This window comes from Pimephales promelas, chromosome 19 (genome assembly GCF_988280905.1).
Source record: "Pimephales promelas chromosome 19, fPimPro1.hap1.1, whole genome shotgun sequence".
In the NCBI taxonomy this organism is placed as follows: domain Eukaryota; kingdom Metazoa; phylum Chordata; class Actinopteri; order Cypriniformes; family Leuciscidae; genus Pimephales; species Pimephales promelas.
Window position 1 is genome coordinate 14,662,717 of NC_142787.1, and position 20,101 is coordinate 14,682,817.

The window sequence follows — 20,101 nt, forward strand, 5'->3', positions numbered from 1 at the left end:
TTGGTCTACTCTGCTCTAATTGGTCGGATAATCTTGTCTGTTGTGATTGGTCTACTCTGCTCTGATTGGTCGGATGGTCCAGTCTGTAGTGATTGGTCAACTCAGCTCTGATTGGTCAGATGATCTAGTCTGATGTGATTGGTCTACTCTGCTCTGATTGGTCAGATTATCTAGTCGGTTGTGATTGGTCTACTGACTCTACTCTGCTCTGATTGGTCAGATGGTCCCGTCTGTTGTTATTGGTCTACTCTGCTCTGATTGGTCAGATTATCTAGTCTGTTGTGATTGGTCTACTCTGCTCTGATTGGTCAGATGGTCCAGTTTGTTATGATTGGTCTTCTCTGCTCTGATTGGTCAGATGGTACAGTCGGTCGAGATTGGTCTACTCTGCTCTGATTGGTCAGATGGTCCAGTCTGTTGTGATTGGTCTACTCTGCTCTGATTGGTCAGATGGTCCAGTTTGTTATGATTGGTCTTCTCTGCTCTGATTGGTCAGATGGTACAGTCGGTCGACTCGAGATTGGTCTACTCTGCTCTGATTGGTCGAATAGTCTTGTCTGTTGTGATTGGTCTACTCTGCTCTGATTGGTCGGATGGTCCAGTCTGTTGTGATTGGTCTACTCTGCTCTGATTGGTCGGATGGTCCAGTCTGTAGTGATTGGTCAACTCAGCTCTGATTGGTCAGATGATCTAGTCTGATGTGATTGGTCTACTCTGCTCTGATTGGTCAGATTATCTAGTCTGTTTTGATTGGTCTACTCTGCTCTGATTGGTCAGATTATCTAGTCGGTTGTGATTGGTCTACTCTGCTCTGATTGGTCAGATGGTCCCGTCTGTTGTTATTGGTCTACTCTGCTCTGATTGGTCAGATTATCTAGTCTGTTGTGATTGGTCTACTCTGCTCTGATTGGTCAGATGGTCCAGTTTGTTATGATTGGTCTACTCTGCTCTGATTGGTCAGATGGCCCAGTCTGTTGTAATTCGTCTAATCTGCTCTGATTGGTCAGATGATCCAGTCTGTTGTGATTGGTCTACTCTGCTCTGATTGGTCAGATGGTCCAGTCTGTTGTGATTGGTCTACTCTGCTCTGATTGGTTAGATGGTCCAGTCTGTTGTGATTGGTCTACTCTGCTCTGATTGGTTAGATGGCCCAGTCTGTTGTTATTGGTCTACTCTGCTCTGATTGGTCAGGTGGCTCAGTCTGTTATGATTGGTTTACCGCTTATAGCTCATGTCAGAAACGAAACGCCCATTACCATATCTAAATTTCAGCTCCTGATCTTCCTCCGCAGTTGATACACAGTAATACGAACTGTAATGATGAACAGTACAGTAACAAGTATTGATTCATTCTTTTAGGAGACAATAACTCCCATTGATCTGCACTTTGATCTCTGAAACTGTAATATTCGAAAAAGCATAATGGGGCACTTTAACAATCATTTTCGTTAATAGTAATAAAGCTGTAATAAAATCAAATAAAAATATTAGATGTAAGACTTAAACTTAAGAAACATAAATGAAAATTTGAAATATTGCTTGGCATCTAAATGAAGATGATGTACTTAAATAACTAAAGTTAAAAAAAATGTTTTATTAAAGCTAAAAGGAAACTAATAAAAATGACAAAACACATAACAATTACTAAAATTTTAAACTAAAATTAAAATGTTAACTGAAATCATAAAAAATAAAATGTTATTACAAAATACGAATATACACTCAAATAGTATATAAATAATACTACAATTACTGGCATGAAATATTGCTTAACCCATGGATAAAAAGGGCTTAAAAATAAAAAAGTATATGACACAGGGATAAAGGGATAGTTCACCCAAAAATGAAAATTCTGTCATCATTTACTCACCCTGTATGAGTTTCTTTCTTCTGTTAAACACAACAGAAGATATTTTGAAGATATTCAAAACTATTGAAGTCAATGTGGACCAGCAACTGTTTGGTTACAAACATTCTTCAAAATATCTTGTGAGTAAATGATGACAAAATGTTAGTTTTTGGGTGAAATATCCCTTTAACTATACGGTGAAAAGCCATTCATAGGGGGCATGAATTCATCACTTCACCAAGTCTAACATGTCTTTTCTTTTGTTTTTCATCTCTTTGTTTTGTTTGTATGACTGCAGATTCGTAAAGTATGGAAGGAGGACTCAGTGGTGCAGGGCAAACAGCAGCCACATGTGGGGAAAACTACAGCCTACCCTCCATGAACCGCCCTAGAGTGAGACAGATGAGAGACAGACACAAAATAAAGAGAGGAACAGTGAAAGAAGCGAGAGGAAGAGGCTATAGAGACCTCTCGGCCTAAATTCTCCTGCTGTAGAGAGGAACTTTAACAGCAAATCAGAGAAATATTATGACATTTAGATTTATTACATGTCTGTTCTTTTATAATGAGGTGAATATGATCTACATATATCATTTTGCTTTACGGCTCTTCATCGCTGCTGAACGGCTCTAACGTTTCTTTCAGCCTGGTGCGAATGAGTATGTATGTTTGTATGTGTGTGTGTGTGTTTTTTTTTCGTCTTTAACAGCTTGAAACGGTCTTGCTTCCGATTCCTTGAGCTATCCTGAACTGGGAACGTGGTCTGTAAAAGGAGCTGAACTTTCGGTACCACGTCAGTGCTGCATTCTGTCCGTATTCCTACTTGACTTCTACATCTTGATGCTTGGAAGATGATGCACACTAACAGTTTGGAATAATTGAGATTTTTAAATGTTCTTGAGTCTCTTATGCTCACCAAGGTTGCATTTATTTGATTAAAAATACAGTAAAAACAGTAATATTGTGAAATTTTATTACAATTTAAAATAACTGTTTTCTATGTTAATATATGTTAAAAATGCAATTTATTCCTGTGATCAAAGCTGAATTTTCAGCATCATTACAGTGTCACAATGATCCTTCAGAAATCATCCAATCATCTCATCTAATATGATGATTTACTGCTCAAGAAACATTAGTATTATAAATGTTGAAAACATTGTGGAAACTGTAAGACATTTTCTTCAGGATTCTTATATAGACGGAAACAAATATTTTGTAAATATATGTCTTCACTTTTGATTTAATTTACTGTGTCCTTTCTGAATAAAAGTTTGTTTTTGTTAACGTTACTTCCGTTCAATTTTTTTATGGTAGTGCATCGCAGTTTACACGAAAATATGTCCTGTTTTTAACATCGATAATAATCAGAAATGTTTCTTGAGCAGAAACTCAGCACATTAGAATGATTCCTAAAGAATCACGTGACACTGAGGAATATTTCACAATGTTACTGTTTTATTGAATTTTTGATCAAATAAATTCTGCCTCAGCTTAAAAGACTTCTTTATTAAAAAGAAAATATTTTTCCAAACTTTTGGCCGGTAGTCTATAAAGAAACAAAATGGCGAAGCAAGCACATGTTTTACAGGTATATGAATATCAACATTATCATGTTTTACACAGCTAAAAAACATGTAGGAATTTCTCGCATTTTATGTGCTGAAAAGCTTTTGTGTATGATGTGAAATGTCTTTAAGTGCCCTTCTGTTGCACTTTTCCAAGCTTCAAGCTAAAATATTTGCCGTGGAACGCAGCAATAGAATTCTTCATGATGTCACTCATTCCGGCTCCTTTACCAGGCCACACCCATTTAGAGGCTTTGACTCCGCCTCCCAAAGATAACAGCTGCAGGGCACACATCAGGGGCGGGGCTTCACTGGCCAATAGCATGTCTGCTTGCCCTGGCACCTCCTCTGTCTCCGCCCTTCCAGTGCAATTACTAATACACTGTCTGTCTGCCATCTTTTCTAACACATTTTTATCTAACGTCCCTTCAGTGATTCACATTTTTCATTCATTCAACGACTTCCAGCTTTACCGTCCAATCGTCAAGCTCGAGCGTGAGCCTTTTTTTTTGTTGTCAGGCAGGGGAGGAGCTATATTTACACACACGAATATGCTAATGTCCTGTTGATATAGGTATGTATTTATTGTGACCGATGTTTTGTTCATGCCTTCATGGTTTTACCCTGTGGAGAACCCAGCCGAGAATACCGCAACCTCATTGGCCGGTTTCGGTTACCTTAAGGTATATATATGGTATATACGTAAGGGTTTAAATGTACTCTGAGCCAAATGTACAGGTTAACCAGACATTTAACATGCATCATGTGATCTGTGTTTGGCATTTGAATGGTTGTCTTAAGCTGAAGAAATGACTCCATGCTTGAGGTTTTTAAATCAACAGATTTTTTTTTTTTATGTAATCACCGTGGTTTGACGAAGGGGAGTTTTTCTTTCTGTAATGTCTGTTGTGAAGATATAATAATTTTTAATTTCATCATCTTTCACTGACTACTCACCATCCTTGAGGCACATACTAATTTGAACTTTTCTTTTTATATATTTTTTAATTCTCTCAGTCATATTGGGTCCTGGAGAGATGTTGAGGTATTTTTCATTTTCTCTTTATTCTTAAGTAGGTTTGAAGCCCAAAACATCAACATCTCTACAGGCAGCATCATGGAAATGACAATTCACACATGCCACAAATCTGCTATTTAATGCCGAATGCTTTTATTTTGTTTAATAAAGAGCTTATTGATGAATTACGATATTTTATGTTGAATGAATTGAGCAGCATTACCTAATAACTGACTGACTCGCTATTGATGAACCTATAAATATGAAAATGTGTAATCATTGAGAAAAGGTTTTGAAAAGCGGAGAACAACATCTTAAAGAGGAAAGCATCATTACGTCTGTCTTCCGAACATGCACACTGTCTCAAGTGCTCTGGTTCTCTTTAAGAACAAAACAACTTTAACATTTCATCCTTCCAGCACTGTTATACTGCGCCGGCCATCAGCTCTATATCGGCATCTACACACACAGCTGTCTTGTTTGGCCTATCGGTGATAAGGATCATTTGCCCTCGGCCCCTTCCTGCTCTGTTTGGGGCTTCAAAACACCATTCCCAAATCAGTTTTAAATATAAATATATATATATATATGTATATCTATACGTACAAGTCTATAAATAAGAGTGAACTACCAATCCATGGTAAGAGTCTATTTTTAAATTTTGATTAATAAAAACATCCCAGTTTCTTTTCTCTGCTTTGCTAATTGAATTAAACTTTTTTTTTTTTTTTGGTCTCGTTTGGTGGGTTCTGCCAAATGTATGTTTTGCACTTTTGTCTTTGTGTTCTGTTTGTTATGCTTGTGTTTTTGGAGCACTGAATACTTTGTATGTGTTGACTGTGCCAATTAAAGATAGAGGGGAAAATCAAACAATTATTGTCTCAGTGTATCTCTGTGTGTGTGTACTGGTTTGTCTATATGTGTTAGGGCCAAATGTCCTCACTTATAGTGAAATATTATGATAACTGACTAGTGAGGACATTTTAGCTCTTCACTAGTTAAAATGGCTTACTAATCATCTAAAATGTCTTTATTTAGAACTGTGTTTGCACATGTTTCTGTGATGGGTAGATTTAGGGGTAGGCCATAGAAAATATCATGAACTTGATATAAAATCAATGGAAGTCTATAAATTTACCTCTCAGAACAGTGCGTGTGCGCGCGCCGTGCATACTTATGAAACTACGTGCATGACACCTCATTTAATTGTATACTTTTTTTACACAAAACAATATTATTTAATTATTTATTATGTATTATTCAATATATTGTAATATAATTAGCACCATATATTATTCTGTATATTTTCAAATATGCTGTGAAACCATTCATAATAGGGAAATGTATTTTCTTTTCATAAGAGGACCCCAGACAGTAAAATGTGATTTTGTAACATCATGATTTTTTTTAAAACATGTCATATCACTCACACCATTCATGTTTTTAGACTAACCATTATTATTATTATTCTTATTTGCCTTCATTTCATTCGAATTCACTGTAAAGATTTACGTGGTGTTGACACGAAAAATGAGCCATAATCTGGTGGAAGATTGCTGCAATCTCATAGACAAACTAACACTTACCAGTAATAACATGAGGTTTTAACAAAAGCCACTACATTTCACTCACACAGACATCATTTTAATTTTTTTGTTTATTTTTTTTAGATATAGTAAGTAGGCACTTAAATTGCACTATTTATTTTCAAGTAGCCTATTACAGATGTATCTTAATGGCGTTTTGTGAATGAAAGTCAGTATCACTAATATTATAGCTACTACCAATTCATAACAAAACATCCTCAGGCAAACACAATCAGAGTTATATGATAAATAATCCTGGATCTTACAAGCTTTATAATGGGAATGAACGGTCCCATAGATTTTGAACGCCAAAAAAAGCACATCCATCCATCTCGTTCGGATATTAGGGTCGAACTAGATTTAATAGACCTCCCAATACTTAAATCATCTTCGGGAGTGAGTTTCTTTCCGCCATTCCTTCCATTTGTCTCGGATTGTGTTTCTGCAACACACGAGTTTCAATCAATCAGCTGGCCTTGACAGACGTTTAGTTATTTTAACAGTCTAAAAGTAACGTTATGTAAATATTCTCAACTCAGGCTTACAACGTTGAAGAACCATTCACACCATAAATATACTTATTTAGGTAACGCAAAAAGAATTAAGTTTTTCCACAAACGTTTATGAGACACAGAAACGGTTCAGCAACACAGACCTGATGCTCCCGCGTCACGGCTTTTATACCGCATGGTCTAGTGTTTACTTCCTGGGCAAGAGTCTGTGACGTATCCTCTCGCGTAGTTTTGATTGGTCGGTATATGTGAGATGCAAATGAGAAAACCTTGCAAGGCGCCTCAGGATCGCAAAAACAACGTTTAATAACATAATTCAAGGATTAATCAAACTAATACGTTTATAAAGTTTATGTAAACGTGTATACACAACGATATATAATGGTTAAAAAAAAGATTTTCGTTTTAAAACTGGTTACCGTTGTTGGGAAATACAAGCATATACAGCGCTATATATCCTATGAGAACCAACGATAGGAATGTGTTGTATGAAAGGAGAGAAGGTTAGCACTCCCCTTGACAAGGATGGAAGAGGTCCTAGTGGCCTTCAACACATATACGGTTAAGGCATTGCCACCTACTTCGTGGCATCTCTAACCAAGTTTTTTCTTCATATTATTACCGCGTTTTTGCACATATAGCATGATGCAGAACTCAAACTCAAAACTACTCCGTGCGAGGATTTCCATATCACACCTGTTTTATTGAGTGATTATTTTAAAATAATTGTAAATAGATTATTGGAATTCTTTTCAATCTGTATGTTAGGTGTCAATTTATTATACTTCACAAATCGCACTGAGATATGAATGCTTTATGAGGCGCTGTTGTCGTACGCCCCCCTGAGGATGTACTGGTACTACACAGAGCCTGGTACTACAGTGCTGCAAACTTCTCTACAATGTTAGCCATAGAGATATACACTAGATTTCGCCCGCAGTTCACTAGATCTAATGCGTAAATAGAGCCGCCATCTTGGAACAGAGGAGCCCCTCCACTTTAATACTGCACTTTTTTAGGAAATAGGCTCATTTTATCACCCCCCAGAGTTAAACAGCTGAGTTTTACCGTTTTCCAATGTATTCAGCCGATTTTCTGATATTTAGAAGAATATCAGTAACCAGTTTCTGGTCTCATTGACTTCCACAGTATATATTTTTTCCTACTATGGAAGTCAATGAGACCAGAAACTGTCTGGTTACTGATATTCTACTAAATATCAGAAAATAAGCTGAATGGATTCGAAAAACTGTAAAACTCAACTGTTTAATTCTGGGGGAGTTGTAAAATGAACCTATTTCTAAAAAAAAAGTGGAGTATCCCTTTACTACATCAGTGTCAATAGATAAAGGTCTAACGGAAATAAAATCACCATAAATCATCATGAATGCGATTTTCTCGTTGTTGTTTTTTTTGGTTCGTTCCAACAGCCAGACATGAATTTATCATTGATTTTTTTTTAATTCGTGTGAACATCATACACAGCACAAAAGTCCGCTACCATCAATTAATTCGAAGTAAAGGCAGAGGTTGCCTAGCTACTTCCTATGACAACACAACGCCCTTGTTCCAAGATGGCGGCTGTTTTGACGCATGCTTAGAGCCCCAAGGTGACGTCTAGTGTAAATATTTCTATGAATGTAAGCCAGCGAAAAAATATCGCGAGATTCACTTGAACGAACGAGCGGGAGTGTGACTTCCATTTTCAAACCTCAGACGGATGAGACGGCGATGTGTTTCTTTGTTGTTTCATTTCGATTTAATGTAGTTTAGAGTTTTTAGCTGTTGGAAATCTTTCATTTTGTGATAAACTACGATAAGAAACGATGGATTCAACAGAAGAGGACATATCTGCTCGGGTTTTGTTGAGGAGAGTCCTGCACACAGAGTTACCCAGATCTCCTGTAACCAGAAGGTGAATTTGTTTCAAATGTCACTTAAGTTACATTTTATAAACAAATAAAATCGCCCGGCTAATTTTATATGTTTGTTTGCTTTAAAAGTTTACGTAATTGGTTAATGCACACAGATTACATTTTATAAACAAATAAGTTAGTTGAGTAAATAGTTTTTCAAATATTATGTAACGTTAGTTGAATAACAACTAAATACAAACACGTCAAAGGGGGAAGTTATACTATCTGTATACTGGTTGTAGGTTAAGTCTGTATTAATTTTCTATTTAACACTAACTTACCTTTCAAAACCATACAAATTGTGAATTATAGCCATTAACTTACAGACAACAATGCAAAACCTCATTTTACTAATAACCTTCTGAAATTTCTATATATATTTTATCTATACACATACACACGTAAATATATTTAAATTTGTGCAAGTTTTGTGTATTGATTTTTATTGTTTGTTATGTTTCAGTTCAACCAGTGTACGGCGGAGCATGAGGGTGAAAAATACCCCTGGTGTGGAGAGTCCTGGATCTGCCTTGCGTCACAGACTCAAGAAGAAGCTCCATGAGGTACGTTGGGTGTATAAATTATTATATATACAACTTCATATTCTACAAAATCGCATCCTGAATACCTTCCTCTTTTTCTTAGAGTGCCTCTCTGTCACCCCTCCCTTCACCTAAACGACGGAGGTCAACGGTGGCTCCTGGCCCGTCCCCGCCGCATGATGAAGACATGACGACTCGTGGTCTGCTCAGAGGAATCATGCAGATGGGTGAGTGCAAACTCTCCGCCAAGGTTCGTTTCAGGAATGAACCGATAAATATTAAGAAAAACTGATGGGTGTATTAATAAAGAGGTATATTCTGAGATCTTATTGCTAAGGAATACCTGGAAATACCAGGGAAAAGCCATGGTAAGTACCAATAATAGTTAGTTATATTTTAAATGAATTAGCTTTAATTTATATATAGTTTGAATTTTAATTTTAGAAATAAGTTTTAGTAATTTTTTTAATGTGCTTTTTGTCATTTTTTTTATTAATGAAGAATCTATATTTTTGTTTGTCAATTTAGAACTTCTACTTATTTTATTTCAGTTCATTGCCAAGGCAACATTTCAAATTTTCATTTATTCCTAATCTACTTCATTTCAATCCAATTAATAAAAACAATAATAGTTTTAGTTAACAATATCAACTATGGTATGCACTCACTATGTTGAAGTTTTTGTTCATGTTTTCCTTTAGTTGTAGTATTTAGTTCAATTGATCTGTCTCTAAGTTCTCACACCGTTGTCCAGTTGCTTAAAGGTGCAGTGTGTGATTTTTAGCAACATCTAGCGGTTCAGTTGCGAGTTTGCACTAAGGGCTCAGCCCACCGCTCATCCCTCCCTTTCGAAGAAGCTACGGTGGCTAAAACGGGACAAACATATCATCGTCTGACTGAGACAGCAGAGAATAGCCAGATTATAAATCACATCATGGATAAAGACAAAGCCATAGTCAGGTGTGGATCAAGGGTCTTAATATACAATATAATAATAGTAATCAGCTGATTGAATCACAAATGTAACCAGCACATTTCTCCCCACATAGCAAACCCATAATACAGCGAGGGAGAAGAACCACTTGAAACTATGCAACTATATTTTTTCTAACAGGGTAGTAAAAGTTTAGCTGGCTAAACATGAGCTGTTACTGTAGCTGAGCTGGTTAAAGCGTAACGCCTTGTTTAAACTCGACGCATGAGCCCAAAGGTGCGCGCGGCAAAAATTACATGATTTTAACAGCACGCGTGCCTCCACATCTCTAAGACACCATCTCTCTCAACTCTTCTCAATCGACTTAAAATGCTTCCAAGATCGACTTGTCGACCGCAATCGAAAGGTTGGTGATTCCTGTAAAGTTACTGTTTTACGGTCAATGACAAGAATATTAATCAGCTGTGTCACGAATATAACCAGCACATTTATCCCCACATAGCAAAGCCATAACACAGCAAGGGAGAACTAAGTGAAATAATCCAACTTCATATTTTACACCATTGACAAGGGAAAAGTCACCACTGCTTTCTGCTGCTTCTCTTTCAAGGTAGTGACGAAACGTGTTCGACCTTCATAGAAGGGGGTGCCTGTGGTTATGTAGATATAAATGTCTCATTCTAAGAGTAATAAAAACATGACGGTTTATCAAGTAAGTTCTTTACACACCACTGAAAATGCATTTGTGTTAATAGATACTCAAAAATTTGTACACATTGCACCTTTAATTACAGTTTTATAATTATTAATGTCAAACATAATTATTTACAATTATCTGAGTTATTATGTGGCCTAAATACTTGACACAAGTTTTTAATGCTTAGCGGTAACTAATATATAAACAACTAATACCTAAATAATCAGAAGATGATGTTATTAATGTGACTGTAATGAGATTTATTTTAGCAAACTCTTCTTTGCATCAAATATTATTAAATTTGCTTCACCAGCCCAAATATTTGCATTAATAGTTATGAAAAGAAATGTAAAATATATATATATTCTATTATTGATTCTTCTGTTGAATCCAAATATATATATATATTTTTTTTCCTCAAAAGTTTCACACTTGTCTGTTTCAGAGACTGAAGCATCACTTCTGATGTCGGGTCAGCCTGCACAAGTTACAGAACCGAATCCAGCCGAGTCCAGTGTGTCCAGTACCGGAGAGAGAACGTTAGTAACTCTTCAGTCTCATGTACTTTTAGTTCTCCACACGTTGTGCTCACGTGTCTGTTTTTTCCTCAGTGAAGGCCTGTCTGGAGTGGAGCTGTCTGATCTGACTCTGAACACTGAACCCCTGACACATGTGGTCAGAGGACTGAGCCGCAGGAAACCTCAGTCTGCCTTCAGTGTGTCCGCGTTTGAGAGACAGTTCGATCAACTGCCAGGTGCTTCACCCATTCTCAGCTGTTATACACCTGTTTCATTTGATTTTGTTAGTAAACTGTCTATGTTTGGAATTGAAAACAGGCATTCTGCATATATTGTGGAATATCGGCACATAATTTTAATTTGTCACGTGCGACAGAGACCATTCAGATAAAGCATCATCTAACCTTTTGCTACATTCTCAGACAACACAAAGGATGTCTCGCATGTCTCTCACAGAGGTGATGGCCCTCAAGAGAAACCAGATACATCTCATGATTTGGATTTGTCTGCTGGCTCAAAAAGGTAAATTCTTAGTCCATAATTTTCCAATAGATTGGCCGGGTCACTAAAACTGACAATGGAAAGTAAAAAAATTGCTAACTTATTAACTTAATTAAGAACTATATAGGAACTACAGGATTGAAATTGAATTGTAAGAGTAGGGATGGGTACCGAAACCCGGTATTAAACTCGCCCCGGTGCTGAATTTTGAAAGACCGCTGTATCGATAAGCTCGGACGTTATCGGTTCTGCTGTCGGTACTGGAGAAATTAAGTAAATACACGTAGGTTACAATTTATTCCTATAAAGACGTTATCTTGAACATGTTTATCTCGCCAGCCATTTCTATATATAAACTATATTTTAATTAAACCATTTGTCTGTGATGCAAATTTGCTATTCGCAGTTCAGAAGAGAGAGAAGAGAGAGAGAACGATCTCTCACGCGGAGCCACAGCACACGCAACATGACAGCCCTTGCTTAATGAGTGAGTGACAATGAGGACAGAACTAAACATTCAAACGAGGTTGCACTTTAGATCTGGGATATTTTTCTAATCTTATTCTAGATTTCGGCTTCCAAAGATTATAAGAAGATATTTGAGATACACCCGTTCTTCCTTCACTTCACTTCACAGCGCTGCGCTGTCAGTTCTTCCTAAACCCAAACGTGCCGTCAGAATCAGCACGATCGGCGTTTGTTGCAAAATGCTGTCTCTACTGTTGCTAGATCATAAAATGCCTATTAAAAACACAAAAACCTGCGCAAGAAATGCTGTTCACAAGGCGGTGCGCGCTCCAAAACGGACTACAACGAGACAAGAAGAGTATAGCCTACTTTGGGCTTCGTGTGTCCTAAACTATCAAATATACATACAAATGTCAAAATGACCAGCTCTGAGATTCACTTAAACACAATTATGTCTTAAATGGACGTAAATAATAGGGAGAAAATGATGGTGCTTCAGATACCGATTAGATTTGCTCTCGGTCTTAAAGGGGCAGCAGTCTAATAAACCTGCTGACGATTCAGCCATTAATGCATATCAAACAACAAAAGGCAGAGAAAATCATTCACAGCTCTTGAATGAGTAACTTTAGTTTAATAAGCATTAATCTATCTATGATAAACTATACAGTGCTATTTTACATTTGATTACTAAATTGGATTTATTTTCAGACAGAAAATATTACCTAAAAAGTAGCTAATGTTAGTAGACCTTCCTGAAATTAAAGCACTGTGTATATAATTTGTATCTTTGATTAATTGTATTTTTGTGTTAGTACTTGTGTCCTATCTGTTGTATATAAAACAATAAAAGCCTGCACATTGCTGTATAACAAATAGATTTTTTTCTTCGTTTTGTTAAAGCATTACTTTTTTACATTTCAAAATATGAAGTTAATTATGTTCTTAATTCTTAAAAAAAAAAAAAAAACACCAAAAAGAACCGATAAGAATACCGTTAAAGTACCGGATCGATAAGCGGTATCGGTAAGAGTAGTAATACCGATAAAACCTTAACGATACCCATCCCTATGTAAGAGATGATTGAGGCATTTTGAGTGTGATTCATTCAAGTTTATTTTCTGTCAGCGGGCTGAACCTGACCTTGAAGACCCCATTTGTGGATAAGCGCTCTGAGAGGGCAGGGCTCCAGCGGAAGGTGTCCAATCGGAAGCTGCCGTCTGTGGACGCATTTGACGAGGCCGTTCAGAGATGCTTGGAGCAGGGCCCGAAACAAGGTTTATATACACTAGGGCTGCACAATTATTTGAAATAAAACCAAAATCGTGATATGGGTTAATGTGATCACTAAATCAAGGGCTGTAGTTTAATTAAATATAGTATGTGCTGCATGTTTCAGAGTGAAGCATTCGTTTACATGAGAACAGCTCATAATTCAGGTTTTTTTTTTTTGTGTCTCAGAGCCGCTCGGGTAGTATTATTTGCTGCTCCACACAAACTCCATCTTTGGATCTGCTGAGTTTGGGTCGCTTATAACGTTCATGTGCGAATGCAACATGCACCATCAATCCTCCTAAACTTATGATAAGCACTTATAAACCAGCAAATTGAATTAAGGCAGCCATAAATATTAATTTGTACTGTAAAATAAAATTATTATTCGGTGGCTCTGAATTGTCAAAACATCATTCAAACTGCTTGGTACGGATGCGAAAAACGCAGAAAATCGAACCCGATTCGATTTTATTTCTTTATTTTTTTTATGACAGACGAAAGTTTCAAGCGTGTGTTTAAGCGTGATTGATCGTGCAAAAATTTCGGACACAAATTTCAGACTCTGTGTGCATGAGTCTGATATTATGCATCCGTCTTAGTTAAATAGTTTCTCTATCCTTTAGATCACTCTGTGGTTCAGGATGGAAAAACTCTAGAAGATTCTTCATGGCAGAAGTTCACGCTCGGCCTCAATGATGTCACAGAGCTTTACGTCCACTCAAAAAAAGACGAGACGGCAGGACCATCACAGAGAGAGGCAGAGTTGGTGCCTTCATCCCAAGAAGCAGGAGATGATGTGTTTTTGACTCCTGGAGATTATATTGTACTTGCTTCAACGCAGGCGATGACAGAATCACTTCCTGAATCTCAGAATGTGGAGCTACATGATCAGGAATCCATTGTGGAAATTGAGGATGAGAACGCGGAGGGGGAAGTTGAGGATGAGAACGTGGTGGAAGAAGTTGAGGATGAAAACGCGGAGGAGGAAGTTGAGGATGAGAATGTGGAGGAGGAAGTTGAGGATGAAAACGCGGAGGAGGAAGTTGAGGATGAGAACGCGGAGGAGGAAGTTGAGGATGAGAACGCGGAGGAGGAAGTTGAGGATGAGAACGCGGAGGAGGAAGTTGAGGATGAGAACGCGGAGGAGGAAGTTGAGGATGAAAACGCGGAGGAGGAAGTGGAGGATGAAAACGCGGAGGAGAAAGTTGAGGATGAGAACGTGGAGGAGGGAGTTGAGGACGAGAACGTTGTGGAAGTTGAGGACGAGAACTTGGAGGAGGAAGTTGAGGATGAGAACGTTGTGGAAGTTGAGGATGAGAACGTGGAGGAAGAGAACCCAGACGCATCGCATCATCCAGAGCGAATAACTCGCAGAGCTCACCGCTCAGAGGGAGGAGGAGCTGTCCCTGGAGTTCCAGCCTCCACTAGAGTCACAAAGAGTTTCGGAGCTGGACTGAATCCCAGAGAGAAAGGTGAGAACAATGAGACTTCCTGAAATGGTGATCACAAGGTTCAACCTGATTATTATAGGCTCAAATGATCTTGGGGTCGGTAAGATTAAAAAAATGTATTCCAATGATGCACAGCTTTTGATTACAATTTAATAAACAGATATTGCATATTAAGATGCCCTCAAAATGTCACGTTAAAAAGCAAACTGCTTAAGTGGGCAGTTCTTTAATAGTAGCTAAACTAAAATTAATTGATTATTTCAGAGATTGTTTGTAGGTTTATAAAGCTAATGTGTTTCTGTTCAGATCATCTGGAGTTTGTTGACGGGAACAGAGACAGTTTGCAGGACGTTGTAGATGAAGGAGAACAAGCGGGCAGCCCTGTGGCAGAGGTCACCACACCTAAGCGGAGGTCATCGCATCGCAAGGCTAGTCTGGCTGAGGAAGATTTGCCCGAGCTTGCAGAGCATCATGATGCCCCGGAGGAAGTGAGCCAATCAGAGGAGGAGTTAATGGACTCTGAGCCAGCCAATCAGAGCCGTGAACAACCTCAGGAGGAGGAGGAAGAGGATGATGACGGCGACAGCGATGCTCTTAGTGCAGGTGACTTGAATCATCAGTGATTATCAGTGAACAACAACCAAAGCGCAGATGCTGTAATTCTTGTACTAAAATAATGAATTTCGTTGGCGATTCTCTCAGATCGTGTCTCTGATAATTCACACTGGGTGATTGCTACTGGCGTGAACCAGCACCGATTAGCCTATGATATCAATCACGCATTTGTCGTGATCTCCCTAAATGGCCTAAAACCGTGCAGTGTGAACTCGGCATTATCGACGTTGGGATTGTTGATGTGCTTGCAATTCTGATTCAGCTCATTTACTTTTGAATTCATTTTATTTTCCTTTATTTCAGAACTGTCCATGAAAACTCCTGCTTTCGTAAGACAGAAGAGAGTGTTCGCAAGTCCTAGTGTGCAGGCCATGCCCACAGTCCTTAAAGAAGTGAATGCTGGGTATGTACCAACAACAGTCCTCTTCCCTTTGTCTGTTTTATAGTGTATCCTAATGCAGGTTTAAAAGCCATTTATCTCAGTCCCCCTCAGGTCACCAAACGAGCCCCCAGGAAGAAGCGTCAGGCGGGAGTCGATGTTCTTCCCAAGAGTTACGTCATGAGCATATTCAAGCATTTCGCCAAGACCAAAGTGGCCAGTGACGTCTACCCTGTCGTTAATGAATTGTAAGTGCTCAGGGAAAGGTTATTTAAATTATGCAGAATGAACATTTGAAGTTACGTCTCCTTCAATGTTTCTGTCTTTATTCCTCAGTCTTAAGAAGTACTTTGAACGGCTAGCAGATGATCTGGAAGTGTACGCTACACATGCCAAACGTAAAACTATTGAGATTGAAGATTTTGAGCTCCTCATGAGAAGGTAAACATTAAAGGATTGTGCTTTTTTACATTTTCACCTCTCTTTAGAGTGTAATGTTGCTGTTTGAGCATGAAAAAGGTCAAGTTACAAAGTCCCTCCAGCGGGAGTTATTCTCTACATCAGTGTCATTGTTTCTGAACTCCCTGAAACACCTCCATTGTAGTCTTGAGTTTCTTTAGGGAACAACACGTCACAATATTCCTAATTTCAATAATTCCCACCCAGTCCATGCAAAAAACGAGGCGGGGTCTGGTTGAGTTAGCTTGTAGTGTTGAAACGCACGGTTATGGTAAGGGGCGTGGCATTTTTTAACACGCTCAAAACCGTTGACATTCAAGCATGAAAACCTATTTTAACCTGCAATATTGGAAACTGCACAATGTATTTTCTTTTATAATGGAGAGGAATATTCTTGTAAACTGTGCAATTGTTGAATAAAAAAAGAAAAAAAAAGAAAACCTATTTTAGTAGACCCCAAAAACAAAATCAAGACTTTGAAAAGGGGCATAATAGGTCAATAGAACTAGTTTTTGTACACTTTTGCAGCCTTTCCCCCCTTGGAGTCATATTGGCTGTTTTGTTTTTATCAGACAGGGCTTTGTGACGGATGGTACGCCTGTGAATATACTGATAGAGAAATATCTTCCGCTCGAGTATCGGAAACTTCTCATCCCGGTGGCCACCAGCGGGAATAAAGTCATCCCAACACAAAGAAGGTGAACATGCAGACGTGTGACGTCACGTCCTCTTTAAACACTAGAGTAGATGGTTGCGCATATCTGCATGTGCTCTTGTAAATATGTTTATATGTTCAAAACATAAATACCTTGTTTTGTAAATAAAGATTTGTGTAATATATATATATATATATGCCTTTTTTTAATGCTGCACCATTAAGAAAACAAATAAACTTTCGGTTCACTGTATTTTTTAGTAATTTATGTATACTTTCAAAGACATTCTTCAAAGCAGACATAAACAAAACGCGTGGTATTTAAATAGAAGTCAATGTCTTATTGTGCACGATTCATCTGCACACAAATGCTTTCTTCAAAATGATTTGCTTCAAAAATGTTTCTGCAATGGAAAAATATTAACCACAAACACCATAGCCTTCTGATTCTGTGCTGGAAATGATTAAAAATACGCTAGTTGGAGTAGAGTATTGTTTACTTCGTATCATACTTTATGATGTCAAACCATATGCATTATATTAACAGCAGTATTCTATGTTTTGGTGTTTTTATTCTTATTCTCATAACAGTTGTTTTACACTTAATTCAATTTTGTGTAAATCCAGTGCTTTATCTACCACACTAGAAATTAAAGTGTATTGCATTCTGTGATGCACCGGCTAAATGACAAATATGGGGTATTCCATGCATATGGTATCGACTATACTGTGCATGCTATATATACAAAATACTATTAAGCAGGGATGTGATTTTAACGCATTTATATAGATTTCCATATTTTCCGCTGTGAGACCTGACTGGCGTGAATCCAAGGGGGAAAAAATGCTGGTTTTGATGAATTTGAAATGCTTTTATTTCATGCGTGGATACTGTAGTAATGACAGCACTTCATTTAAGGTCTCGGCAAAATAAAAGCTCTGATTTTGAAAGCAAAGAAAGACATCCATAAATATTTGTATTATAATTTTACTCTTGTTCTTTAAATAAAATCATTATTATTCATAAAAACTTGTTTTTATTTTACAGTGCAATATCATTTCGTAATATTTTCTGTATTGACTTATTTTTATTATTTAATCAAATAATATTTTGATTAATAATAATAATAATTATTATTATTATTATTATTAATATTATTGTATATTTATATTGAATAGATAAAAACAAGTTTTCCTTCTGTCCTTAACAGTTCAGTTGCCTGTCTTGGAAAGTCACAGAAGATTAGATTGGAGGCGTATTATTGTTTGAAGTAGTCCGAATCTTTATTATGATGTACCAAGATCAATCCTTTTTCCCAAAGACTAGTTTATATATGCATAAATACCAGATCTAAAAATGTGTATGAGTACAGTGTCCACTAGGTGGCAGTCACACTCCATCACAGAGGAGTTTAATAAGTGTGATAGAAGTGTTACAGTTGCAGGCTTTTGATTTATACAGCACAAATTGTATTATAAAATGGATCATTCCGACTTGAATGCTAGTTGGTCAATACGATGTTGCAAAACATGTAGTGTAGGCTATATCACTGCACAGCACTAGAAGATTATGTGTCGGGTATAGATCTTATATCAGAAGTACAACATGCATTTGCATGTTCTTATTTTGCATTGACTTTTATAAAGGCAGTAAGACATGAATATTTTGTGAAATTGTCGTTTTGTCTTACTCGAGGTCAGAAATTTGAAATTTGAATTCTTTTGGTTCCTTAAATGATCAGTTCTGCCATCGAGCCAAACCTTGATGTCTTATTCACAATATGCCACAGCCTCTTGTACCTCATTGTTAAAATAACTTCTTTAATATGGTGCAATGTTGTCTAGAAGAGTTTAGGTGAGGTTCGAAGTAACTAATGCACCTTTTCCACCAATCTTTCCCTCCAGCTTTTTTCCTTTAGCTAATGACTGAAGCAGACATGTATGTGTGAGTTTTACAAGGCCAAGTCTGTTTTTGAGATTTGCGGGCCCAGACAGACGCTGGATTCCTGTTTCTTTCTAAACCTCTTCAAGTATCTCTTGTATTTATTTACTGTCACACTGGATTTAATCTTTCAAAGCTTTCACTTCCAGATCCGGCTCATGTTTCACATTGCTTCTCATTGTGGTGTCTATAGCGACATCACAATGAGAAGCACTGAGATGTCGCTATAGATTGAACTGGCTCTCCAGATGTTGGGTCCCTGTGGCCCTCTGGGGCCCCGACATCCTCCTCCTCCTCCTCCTCTCCTCCTGCTTGCAGTGACCCCTCCACATTCTCCGTAGTATGAGTCAGCACTGCAGCCGCTACAGCGAACTCCATCTATCATGTTGAGTTTCATCACAATGTAGCACTTAAACCAAACATTGCTCGAAAAACGAACCTCTGACAAGACAATCTGTTCTCTGTCTCCTTCATAAAGCCACAAACGTGGGTCACACAACGCTGCGGCAGCCAGAACGCTTTCGTCATCTTTGCATGACTCACCGGGTGAGAACTTATCCTCAATGTGGCTGGATGTGCAAGCGAAACACGTGTGTGAAATTAGCTGACTTATTATTGTTTAAGATGAGATTTTCAGTGATGGAGAGAGCTGTCGTTGTGAAAGTGAAAAACATTGACTCTATCTACTTTCCTAATACAGTTATTACAAAGAAAACGTGTCATCTTTCAAGTGTAACAACTTGCCCCACTGCTGGAAAAACCTTTATTTTCAGCTGACATCATCAATCACTCTTATTTTGTTGGCCCCTCCCCTCCAACTACCTGCCGTAAAGGGACACTTTTAACCATCTAATCAGTTCCTGATGGAAAAACATTTGTACTTCCAAAAAAAAAGAAGAAATATCACATTACATGAGTAAAATAGTTTGCAGATTTTTCCTGTTGACATTTCCAAGATATTTTTTTGTTTGGTCATCTGATCACAGTGAGCACTACTGAGGGGACCATAACTGCATTCCATTCAGGAGTGATCATCCCTATTCTGTTCCCTTTTAAGGCTCCACAATGAAGGCTTTGGAGGTTGAAGGGTGTACAGACTCATTTGAAATAGCATACTAGAATATATCTTTTATGTGGCAGAAATAGTATGCTAATATGCTGTTCAGTGTTCAAAAACATATTGCCATGAGTGTCTTCCATTGTGATTTCCCGTATA

General features: G+C 37.7%; 2 protein-coding genes and 1 non-coding gene across 3 annotated transcripts in view; all 3 read left to right on the plus strand.

The window, feature by feature from the left end:
- The window catches only part of fnbp1b (formin binding protein 1b), an 81,353-nt gene extending 76,733 nt beyond the window's left edge, over window positions 1-4,620 (plus strand). Inside the window, exon 18 of the mRNA XM_089123632.1 lies at window positions 2,148-4,620. Coding sequence (XP_088979758.1) covers window positions 2,148-2,155 — 8 coding nt within the window. The 3' untranslated portion in view covers window positions 2,156-4,620. The remainder of the gene's footprint in view (window positions 1-2,147) is intronic.
- A 2,394-nt stretch (window positions 4,621-7,014) lies between these two features.
- On the plus strand, window positions 7,015-7,142 carry LOC120470483 (U6atac minor spliceosomal RNA). Its single transcript, XR_005620546.2, has one exon. It is a non-coding gene; the product is annotated as a U6atac minor spliceosomal RNA (small nuclear RNA).
- A 1,064-nt stretch (window positions 7,143-8,206) lies between these two features.
- cenpt (centromere protein T) lies at window positions 8,207-17,973 on the plus strand. Its single transcript, XM_039658261.2, has 13 exons — window positions 8,207-8,448; window positions 8,913-9,012; window positions 9,095-9,218; window positions 11,068-11,161; window positions 11,234-11,376; window positions 11,563-11,662; window positions 13,238-13,386; window positions 14,008-14,856; window positions 15,142-15,438; window positions 15,754-15,853; window positions 15,934-16,077; window positions 16,166-16,270; window positions 16,861-17,973. The coding sequence occupies exons 1-13, from the start codon at window positions 8,360-8,362 to the stop codon at window positions 16,988-16,990; spliced, it is 2,424 nt and encodes an 807-aa protein (XP_039514195.2). The 5' UTR covers window positions 8,207-8,359; the 3' UTR covers window positions 16,991-17,973.
- Window positions 17,974-20,101: the final 2,128 nt, after the last annotated feature.